Source organism: Macrobrachium rosenbergii, chromosome 26 (genome assembly GCF_040412425.1).
Source record: "Macrobrachium rosenbergii isolate ZJJX-2024 chromosome 26, ASM4041242v1, whole genome shotgun sequence".
NCBI lineage: Eukaryota > Metazoa > Arthropoda > Malacostraca > Decapoda > Palaemonidae > Macrobrachium > Macrobrachium rosenbergii.
This window is the reverse complement of record NC_089766.1, coordinates 41,175,621-41,188,136: the sequence shown is the minus strand read 5'-3', so window position 1 is coordinate 41,188,136 and position 12,516 is coordinate 41,175,621. Positions and strand designations below refer to the sequence as shown.

The 12,516-nt window shown below is 33.2% G+C and overlaps 1 protein-coding gene across 3 annotated transcripts in view; it reads right to left on the bottom strand.

The window, feature by feature from the left end:
• The window catches only part of LOC136853137 (scoloptoxin SSD14-like), a 342,771-nt gene that overhangs the window by 88,686 nt on the left and 241,569 nt on the right, over nucleotides 1-12,516 (bottom strand). For all 3 annotated transcript variants that reach the window (XM_067128438.1, XM_067128439.1, XM_067128440.1), the window contains one exon: nucleotides 8,272-8,492. In XM_067128438.1, the coding sequence (XP_066984539.1) occupies nucleotides 8,272-8,492 (221 nt within the window). The remainder of the gene's footprint in view (nucleotides 1-8,271; nucleotides 8,493-12,516) is intronic.

The window sequence follows — 12,516 nt, the reverse complement described above, 5'->3', positions numbered from 1 at the left end:
TTTTAGAAAAACAGTGTTTCATTTATTGATCCCCAGCGAATAGGATTGATTGTGTGTGCATAAGGCAAAGTGATAAACATGTTTTGTTCTTTTAGTTTTGCTAAAGTGAATTAAGACCAGGGAAACAGTTAGAGTTGTTTGATGGAGTGATGCCCTTTTACTCTAGAGTATTTCTAGTTTAAATTTTGATACTTCACACATATTCTGATAAAATTAGTTTGATTTTTCAAGTGATAAATAAGTTTTTTCTTAAGAGATCACTGTTACCTTTAAAGTACTCAGTCGTAATAATTAATGTTATGAGAGTTCAGGTGACTGGCTGACGTGAGGTATACTTTTGAATTTTGAGATTAGTTATGTAATAACCAGGTACTTGATACGCATCGTGACATTATAATATATATATATATATATATATATATATATATATATATATATATATATATATATATATATATATATATATATATATATATATATATATATATATATATATATATATATATATATATATATATATATATATAAATATATATATAAATATATATATAAATATATATATAAATATATATATAAATATATATATATATATATATATATATATATATATATATATATATATATATATATATATATATTATATATAAATATATATATATATAATATATATATATATATATATATATATATATATATATATATATATATATATATATATATATATATATATATATATATATATATATATATATATATATATATATATATATATATATATATATATATATATATATATATAAATATATATATATATATATATAAATATATATATATATATATATATATATATATATATATATATATATATATATATATATATATATATATATATATATATATATATATATATATATATATATATATATATATATATATATATATATATATATATATATATATATATATATATATATATATATATATATATATATATATATATATATATATATATATATATATATATATATATATATATATATATATATATATATATATCATTCTTAATATGGTATTTTTATACGTTTGAAAAGGATAATATCTCGTACTTAGGTATATTTTTGCATGGTTGATGGGTACGTTTTTCACTTAACTGTCTTAATGGCTAAATAGACAGATTCACTGTCATCCATACATAGAATGATATAATATCGAATTTTTGTCAGAACAGATGCACTTATAAATATAATTTTCTTTCGGTTTAAGTTAATTTAAAAGGTTTAGTATGTATATATTAATTTAAAAGTAAATTCGAAATTTGTTGGCTATTTGTGCATTAATGTTTATATATATATATATATATATATATATATATATATATGCTATATATAATATATATATATATATATATATATATATATATATATATATATATATATATATATATATATATATATATATATATATATATATATATATATATATATATATATATATATATATATATATATATATATATATATATATATATATATATATATATATATATATATATATATATATATATATATATATATATATATTCAATATAGTGTATGTAAGTATATAAATATACATATATATGTATATATATACACACACGCATATATATACATGTGTGTGTGTGCGCGTGAGTGTATGGTAGGATAAGTGAAAGGGTGGTTACTAGTAAACTTTATCATGATAATGAATAATAATACCAGAGCTATGAAAACAATTTTTCATTTGCTAGTTTTAAGTTGATGGCTTTATAATTGTACACATTTATGTGCATTATTATTATTATTATTATTATAATTGTTACTGTTATTATTATTATTATTGTTATTATTAATTTCCTTTTTGTTTTATCCATTTATCATAGAAAAAACAATTTCTATAGGATACTTCAAATGAGCATTAGGATATTTATTTTGATATCATTATAGAAAAGCTAAGAGCAAATCTGCTATGTCCATCCATGCTTGCAATGTCTTGATGAGAGGAACTAGATGAAACTTTACTTGGTAAACCGACAAGTGCGGAAGGGATAAGAAAGGGAACACTAAAATTCAGAGGCGAAACTTTTTCAAGTCAGTTTATATTTTGACTCTCTTTCTATTTACCACTAGAACAAATTTCTAACTCCTGTTTCCAAAGTAAAATATACTATTGCTCTTTATTTTTACTTTTTCTTTTTTCCTGCTTTCCAGAGAAAAAATGTAACCCATTCTTTTTTTCTGGGAGATTGAAGGTAATATTTTCATTGGTTTCTTAAGTCTACAGGCATTACTGCAGTACCTGTTTGTCAAAACCTATTGAGATTATGTTTGAGTGGCCATCTTGGAAGGAATCTTCTCTCCTGGAAACAAGTGCAGAGGAAGTCCCGATTAGCACTTTATATTTTGCCGCCCAAAGATTATCACGACAGTGCCCCCAGTCACCTTCCACATTTGACAGAACTAAACGGACTTAATTTTTTAGTCATCAAGCTCAGTGCCTCTTTAGCTTCAGTGACGATTTCTTTGTCAAAACCATATTTATGATTCCTAAAACCTTATTTCCCCATTTTATTACATACCTTCTTGTCTTATATTCATGCAATTAATGCTCCCAAGCACTAACAACCTAAGTTTGGCAAAGCAGAGCTCATATTTCTAGATCATCAAAAATCCTAGATCATTTCTAGACTTATCGAGATGGACAAGTGTTATTGTCACCTGTGCCTTTCATACCACACATCCATTCACCCACTTACTAGCAGGTGCACTCTGATTTCGCAAGTATGATGCCTACGTATTTCATTTCTTATTTTTTATATAATTTATCGCTTCTGAATGTGAAGCCCAAACAATGCGACAGTCTACATCACTATGCTTTAATTGAGAGATGGATGTGCCAATTACTTTGCTTGAAGCCTTCATCCATCAGAATAAGGGCCTCAGAATATGCACTTGGCGCTTTTAACTCTTCCTCATACTCTTCTGTCCAAGTTGAAAGGTGTAACACATCTCTAAATCTTCATCGTGGCTTAGCGATAACGCAAAGTGCAGTAAAAACACGGGCAAGCCACTCACTAACAAAAATTTTTTAATCAAAGTGATATACTACTAAATAATCACTCTCCACTTTTCCCAGTTTCAGCCAGTAGGCTACTCAAGTCAAAAAATAAAAAGAAAAATACTTTTAATAATAGAGCAACCTCCTCCTTGGTTGCTCTATTATTAAAAGAATTTTTAATAATGGGCTATACATCAGACATGGAATTGTACATAGTCGAAATATTTATCTAAAAATTATACATACACCCCAGAACACCCTAAGCAACATGCAATAGAACATTTCTAAGAATTAAAATTCAAGAAGTAAAGTTCACGCCATGCTATACATAATGATGGTCCAAGCCTCCATAAGGCGTGTGATCTGCACACACATCATTCAACGACATACACCAATTTTCCTTGCCTAACAAAGCTCCTGTTTCACAGCAGAGTTAATTGCAATAAGATCACCCATTAGAGTAAAATTAGTAGACATAGGCCATGGAAATTTTTAAAGTTTCAGTGACTCTAGAAATGTCATGAAAATTTTCAAAATTATAATTCATAAAATACCCTTACACAACAAATCAAATTTTCACTTCAAAGCTTATATGAAGATACTAGAAATGTAAAAATATATTGGATGCCTGTCCAAGTAAGAAATGAAGAGCTGATAAAGCAGCCAAATAACCAATATCACAAGATTATTTGTAGATAATTCTACTGCCGATTATACCAGGTGTTTCGAAATTACAGCCCCCCTCCTCCACAGAACAAATGGAAAGTTATGAAGTTTTCTGCTATAGCCTATCTCCAAGTACATTATTTTAAGTTTCTATTAAGCTCATTTTCATTTTACATTCCTTGTATTTTCAGACTGAGAGACGGAGTTAGATACAGCCATGGCTAACGACTCTGAGGAAATCAGATGGATTGACCAAATCCGGGCTATAACCTTCAGAGAGGCCAGGGATGCTGGCGCATCCTTCATTTCACATTCCTAGATAGCTAAATACATTAAAAGAGATTAATCCTTTGTTAAAAGAAACTGCAACAAAAATCCATATGACTGTCATTGCCAAAAGAGTGAGAATCTTGGAAGGCCTGAAGTCCTTTCTCAGGAGTCAAAAGACATCATAGCTGAGGCAGTGGGTAGACCAAGAAAGTCTTTACGTAAATTGGCGCTTGAACTAGAAACAAAAAGGGGAAAGAAGAGAAGTTATAGTGCTGTATATTGTGAGTTGAAAAAATCTGGTATCAAGCCATTCCATGTTGTCAGCAAGCCCAACATCACTCAGCAACAGAGAGAAGACGGTGCATGGTTTTGTGGTTCATTTCTTACAGATTGGGATGAAGCTGACTTTTTTCTGCATGATGCCGCATCAGATGAATTCCTCATTTACACAGTCAGGAAGCTAAATCATAAAAATGACATCATTTGGTCTGCAAAGTTGGATGATATCAGCGATGACGTGCGCTATCACCAAATTGTGAAATTTCCTGAATGTTTGGGAATTTTTCACTGCTTCACAGCCAAACGGTTAATGTGGATCATCAAAGAAAAAGGACAGCCATGGAATGGCGAATACTTCAGAGAAACTGTGCTTACTAGTGGAGTATTTCCTTTCCTCAAAGATCCTGAAAATGTGTTATCTGTTGAAGAAGTCACATTTTTGCATGATAAGGCACCATGTTTCAAGACTCTTCAGAAACAGGAGCTGCTTCGGAACGGTGGTATCGATTTCTTCTTGCCAAGTGAATTTCTAAATAGCTCCCCTGACCTTAATGTGTGTGAAAACATTGGTAGTATCTTAAAGGATCGTGTTGAAGTACGCACAGTGAACTATGATAGTATACCAAGCCTCGACGACCTGCAAAGAGAGGTGAACGAAGTGCTCAAGAAAATGGAGTTTGAGTCTTAGCTTTTTTGTGATTTGCTGAAATCATACCCCTCAAGAATGCAGGCTGTGGTACAGGCAGATGGAGGCCACACAAAATATTAAATACTCTGAGAGAAACTTAAATAAATACCTGTTCTGAATTACTTTTGTTTTGGTCCATATCAATTTTAGTTTATGCTGTAGAGGGTGGGGGGGTGGCTCTAATTTCGAAACAACCTGTATATCATCTCTAAAATCCATGACAAACAATAAATGGCCGAATGTACAAAATAATGGTTATGACAGTAACCAATCAAAACAGATCAAACTCAGTGTTGGAGTATGGAATTCATCATATAAAGAGGAACATCGACACAAATAATTTTGACTCATCTTAGAACTGATCACTCTCCTTTGACCCGGGCTATTTGATGGATAATCAATCTCCGATTGTCCACGTCCGAGAGAAAGAGGAGTTTCGTTGAATACGTGGATCTCTTTCTGATCCTTTTCATTTTTCTTATTACAAAGTTGCCTGGAATCATTACAGAACCAGAATTACTGAACCTGACATCTGTTATGTAAGCAGTTCGAAGATATCCTTCCTCTTTTCAGACAAAACTATTTCCAACTTGATCCACAAACACTGATGATCTATTCTCACTCGACTTAACAAAACTATTGGTGTTTTCCATTTTGAATATCTAATTCTCTTTTGCAGCCACTTTTTAAATTCTGACTCTACACTCTACTGTAGAAGGTGAATTCACTTTAGGTAAGGCGCAACGGTTCATTTTACCTGGAGGTGAGATAAAAAGAAGTCGTCAGTCTAAAGCTACATACCTGAATTAGCGAGAAATTGAAATATTCAACGAAAATAAATAGAGAAATAAGAGGTATCAAGTAAATTTCAAGTATCTAGAAAAATGACTCGACATATAAAGTAAGTGCATTTATACGGGTGTTCAAAAATCGCACAGGAATGGAGTACAGTAAAGTTTCATGTTGAATTAATATCTTGATTAATAGGACGAGTAATAATATTGTGGAAATGAAGAAATTTCAGAAAATAAAGACTGCCATATATTTGAAACTATTTCGAACATTCGGGTAACACGAGAACTTCAAAATTAGTAAATTATCACTAATTCCTTTAGTAAAATTAAAAATCAATAGCGTTTAATGCAGCGAAATTCACTGACTCTTCATATTGTCGAAACACTGAATTTCACAAATTTCAGGTTACGTGAAATCTTCTGGTTCTGACAACTAGTATGAATTTCGAGAACATAACCTGACAAAATTTTTATGGCTGCAATGACTGCTAGGGATAGCTTCAATCGGTAACATTTTAGACTTTAATGAAGTGACATTTCAACGGCAAAAAGTTTCGATGAGATCTATGGGTTTCAAGTGGAAGATAATGATATGTAAGTCACTATTAAAGAAGTAAAAAATGCACCTAAGTTTCTTCGGCGCAATCGAGTTTTCCGTACAGCGTATAATGCTGCATGAGCCGCGGCCTATGAAACTTTCAGCCACGACTCGGTGGTGGCCTGTCCTACAGAATTGCCAGACGCGCGATCATGGCTAACTTTAACCTTAAATAAAATAAAAACTACTGAGGCTAGAGGGCTGCAATTTGGTATGTTCGATGATTGGAGGGTGGATGATCAACATACCATCTGGAGCCCTCTAGCCTCAGTAGATTTTAATTAAGATCTGAGGGCGAACAGAAAAAGTGAGGACAGAAAAAGTGCGGACGGTCAGGCAAAGCCATCTCGACAGTTTTATTTTACAGAAAACTAAAAACTAAAAAAATCAGTATAATTTCAGATTACTTGAACAACGAAGAATTGTAATGAAATTTCAAAACCTCGAATAATGGGAAACTAAAATAATTCCTAGGAGATTACACCAGTAGTTAAGTATTGACCTCGAGAGGAGCTCGATTTTCTATAGAAGAAATTCTCGAGACTTAAAACGAAGGTTGTTCAAAAATGTATCCTTTTATGTAGATTCCCTTTACTTCATGGGAAACTAACCATTTTATTACAGTTCAGCCATTAAAATAAAATTAATTATCCTTCCAACCACAGAGGCGATAGCCAACAACCACGGAAAGCATAGCAGTGCATGCAATATAAAATAGGATCGTAAATCAATTTAGCGCAAATCAGTTACTAAGTGACCTATGCGTCTTTTTGCATTAGCGACAATACATGTTACTGGAAGTGACGTTCATGCAGTGCTTGGTTCTCTCAACCAGATAATATCAAGATTCTGCAGTGCAGTAACTTACCCTTCAAACTTTGAGTTTTGTTCTCCCACCATCTTCCTTTGGCTGCACATAGAAAAGTAGGTGGGGTACACACATGAGAGCCGAACCTTGCATGTGTAACTGAGTTACGCATATACGGTTACACGGTGTCAAAATGTTGAGGACGAACCGTAACCACGTTAAGCACGTAACTTCATTGCAATCCACTGCGATCATCAGTCTGTCTCTGTCCGGGTTGTTTACCCACGATGGCCACCATGCAAGTAGCAGCTGCCGCCTATATTTATATACATTATTTAACGAAGATGAAGCGAAATAAAAGAAGATGGTGGCAATCAAGGTCATATACTAGAAGGGTAGAATACAGTGGTCGGGAATTACTCGCTGACATGAGATTCCAAGAAGTTTCTGGCCACTACAAAAATTTCACCAGAATGTCTTCGACAGATTTTGAGAATATTATAAAACTGGTAGGAACTAATAAATTGAAGGGCCTCTTCCTCACTCCAATCAGCCATGGTAGACATATACGTACTTACACCTAGGGCATGAGACTGACCAAAACAAGGGACTCTACTATGGACGACCTTGTTCATAGTCGGTGTCAACAAGTTCAGCAACCTCTGTTGATACGCGTGCAATACAAGTCCCGTCCACACACTGCGTAACGTGCAAAGAGACCTCCCTTTGATTCGGGGCCCAAAAACCGACAATTGCCGGGATGGAGGGGGAACGGAGCCTCGAACCTCGCGGGTTCGGGGTTCGAGTTCAAGGAACCGTCCACACTTGCGTTTTTGCTACAAGAATCTGTTACAATACAAGGTTCTGTTCGCATGTGTGTACCCACCTTAAGGTTCATAACCACAACTAATCACACAGATTTCTCTGTTTCCCATTCCCCATCCAGGCAAGCGATCTCCGTTACAGTCTTTATAATTCGTTTAATAATAATATACAATTTTCAGATATTTTCCTTCTGGTACCGCACCTAAAATAGCCCTAAAAGGCTAGGGTCTATAAAAGAGGAACTAAACAAATAAACAGAGGCTTCTACCTTGTAGCATGAGTTTTTCATCCCCACCGTACATGTCCTCAAAGGCAGCCGCTGGAGCTGTTTCTCGAGCTATCAGAGTGTGGGCTTTCCTTTCAGCCCTGTCGTAATAAGTCAGTAAAAAGCCACCTCCCAAACCCATCGACTGCGTATTGACAACGCCCACGCAGAACAGTCCGGCTATAGCTGCATCCGCTGCTGTTCCATTTCTCTGCAAGATGTCTCTGTAACAAAAGAAGAAATTGTCAATAATCAGCCAGAATCACTTGGAACCTAAAGTGATGGAACACCAGGAAAGACGTTTATTCAAGAGTGACAGAGAAGGAAGAAGAGGAAAGAAAAGCCCTGAATTGTTAAAGAAGTAACAGAAGGTAACAGGAAATGCAGAAAGATGAGATCAGTCATTACGAAATAAAAAAAATAATCTAATAAAATAATAATTAAACCGATCAAAATTTAAGTAAAATATTAACATACAAGGAGAATTATTCTGGGATAGCAATGAGTAGCATCTTGCTTAAAATTCTGAGTCTCCAATTACACAACATCCTCAGGCGAGAGCTGTTAATCAGCTCAGTGGTCTGGTTAAACTAAGATATACTTAACTTTTCCGCAGTCCAACGGCGTGAGGAATAAAACACCTTTGGAACTGAGAAGTTCGACAGCGAGGCACATTTACTGCATATTGGTGCTGCTGTTCAGCAAATCTGGTTACTCTCGGCAGGAAAAAGGGATCAGAAATCAATGGTGAATGTGAAAGATTTCTGTTAAAATACAACTTATGAAAAACTGGCAAACAAGAGACCACCTGTCGGTGGTCCAGGTAATAATTGCTAATGTTAAGAAACAGAAACCCACCACCACGAACCACTCTATCTAAAAGAAACAAATCTCTGGCAGAAGAACACTACTCCAGTAAACGAAGGACAAACAGTGATTTTATCACTGTTAAAAGTATATGAGGCCTTGCGTACAATACCTAACTTCCGTGAAGCCTTTGCTGACACTGCAGAGCCCCATCCGCTTGAAGGGGAGGATGAAATGGAAAATCTGCACCAGATCTCATAATCAATGAGGTTTTCGCTTTACTGCAGCCCCATACCCCCACCTATTACGCCATTCACTAATCCGCTCCATGTCGCGAATTAGAGGAAAACAGCACAATTCGACGATTGAAATATTCACCATATGCTCAGCAGTCAGTAAATAGATCGCTTTATTCAGAACTGTAGAGGTGTATATAAGGAACACTAAACGTAAAAAGGATACAGAATACTGTTCAAGTGGTGCGGAAAAAAAAGTAGAAATGCCGAAACAATGGAAAAATTCAGGATGCTTCGTTAAGGTACAATTTTGTATAGTTAAATGTGAGAGTAAACTATAACAAAGAAGCAATGAATATATTCCTGTTAAAATTATACTTTATAATGTAAAATTATAATGGAATGTGCTCTATTAATGAAACAAGAAACTTTCAGTTAAAATAGCCACATTAGCAAATTACCAAATAAAAAAGTATCCTAATGAGAAAGCAAATAAACTCAGTAAAGAAAACCTGTAGTTGTGCCAAAATTTTGTCATGTTTTTTGTACTAACAAATCAAAGTTTTCCTCTATTAGAACAATATATCTGAATTTATAAGTACTGCGCTGGGTATTCTTTTAGGCTACAAATATGAAGGAATGAAAGTATTTTATTCACTATGATAAGTAAACTTCTTTCCATATGACAATGTAAAGGTTTCAAGAATGAAAAAGCATATTATTTTAAAACATATTTTAGGTTTACTGAAAAATCTTAATTCTTTAATAGGTTCATTCTTGTTAGGAAAATATGATGCAATGAAATTGATAAAATAGTACACTGTCTGTGGAGTAATTCTTCCTGCTGTAAACACGAGGGATGAGCTGATGAATCAAAGACGTTTCTTTTCTGGAAAAATTTATAATTTTCCCTATTGTAAAACCAAAGTTGAAGATTTTCCTGCCAAGCTTACTTGTTTGGTTTATTAAAATTTTAACATATTCACACATCATAAAGCACTACATGGATACCGTGTATATAATAATTAATAATTCCGGATACTTGAGTCACTGGTATTGATTTCAAACCCAGATTTTCTTTTAGCTGTCACTTAAGATAGGTATCGTTCGCAAGATCTTACACATAACAGTATCTATGCCATGTGCTTCAGATCCGTTGTTTCCAGTGTTGCCTAAGGTCCAGATAATTTTAGACCAGATTTTTTTTATAGACCCAAGTTTTATGTACCTATGTAGTGACAGGGAAGACTTTGATAAACTGTTACATTTTTTACTAGATGATGGGGACGCTATTAGGTAAATATTTGTCATTTAGAGGAAACGCTCTCTAGCCAATGATCATCATCTTATCATGTAATGCATCATAAATGTTATGTCGATGATACTTTTCTACTCTGCTACTGAATGGTCTTGAGCGTCTGATAATACTTTCAATCCCAACGTTAATTTTACGACGAAAATAATGACTCTTTCCATTTTCTAAATGTTTCAATTACCAGATCGGACTAGGATTTTCCCATCCATGACCTTCGCAAAAAGACATATACCGGACTTGGTTTTAACTTTTGACAATTCATGCTGTTATATTTTTAAAACTAATTGCACTTTTACTTGATTTCACAGAACCTTTCTGACTGATTTTCTTTTCATGAAGACGTTGAATTTCTTACAAAAAGTGGCCAGTAGCATATATATATATATATATATATATATATATATATATATATATATATATATATATATATATATAAAAATCATGAAGCTACAAATGTTGTTTAATATCCAATTCACTCTACATCGGGAATATCCCCGATGGGGAATTGTCACCGAAGGAAGCTTTTTAAGTGACAAATGGATCAGTACCGTCGGGTCTAAATCCCTCGACACAGTACGTTCCGACTCCATTCGACGGTCAAACCATTGAGCCACCAAGAGAGGTAAGTTAACCCTTTGATTACGGCCGAGGTGAGGCCTCACACTTCCCGCAATCATTGTAATAGCGCGTGTATTTGTTGTTTTGAAACAAATTAACCTCTTTTACTTTTATGATAATATTGTGATAGTAGCCATCCGTAATATATATAATATGTAATTAATGTAACAACACAAATAAATAAACATAGGATAAGTACTATATATCGGGTATACTGTTGCCAGAGGTGTAAGCACTTCGCTGATTGCGAATGACAGTCTTCTGTTTCCTTTTGTCATTTTCTCTCATTCTTTTTGAATCTGTAAAAGGCAGCTACATCACAGTTGAATGTTATAGTTAAAAGTTATGCGTATGTCAGGCAGAAAACTAATCATAAAGAACGTTGACCATTTTTATGTTTCCGCTTAGTATTCCGCCAGCTAGGCAAAAAAAAAAAAAAAAAAAAAAAAATGAGATTTATTATGAAAGCAAGAGAGACGTGACAGAATAAAAATGTTTACCAATGATGTATTCCTTCTAATTGTACACCAATAACTTTGGATAATACTCTGATTTCAGTAGACATAATTACAATAATGGTTGCAAATGAGCATTTCTGGATGATATTTTTAGCAGTGACCAAGCACCCAGTTTTCGAAATTCAGAGTTATCAACGCTTGTGAGGTCTTATATAAGAGACTAACATTGGCATTTGTCTTACCTTGGTTTTACCATTCAGACATACACATAGAATTATAAAACTCTGGACTGTGGGTGATTTACGAATATATTTACTGGTTTAGGTCAATCATACTTTATATTTCAGCAATATGGAATAACTTCTAATGTCTTATTATACATTCTAGGAAATAAATAGGAATTTTACTTATTCAAGTACAATACATATTTTTTTATGTATATAGGAATTCCTCCCACATATCATTTACATTATTTGTGTTACACTATTATTTTAACACTCTTATTCAAAGGAAATAAATATCTCCGACACTTCTATAATACTGGGAATGCCTTTTTACCAGGAAAGTGTTTATGAGAGAGAGAGAGAGAGAGAGAGAGAGAGAGAGAGAGAGAGAGAGAGAGAGAGAGAGAGAGAGAGAGACCATATAAACGGTAAGAATGGAGGGTATTTATTTTTCTTGGTTAGTACAGCTGCTGACAAATAATAAATCAACACTGAGAAAAATGATACTATCTTTGTGTGACAGAAAGTGAACAATTTATTTAGGTTCAGATTAAAAGGATAAAAGAAGTATAATTGTTTCCCTTGAACCT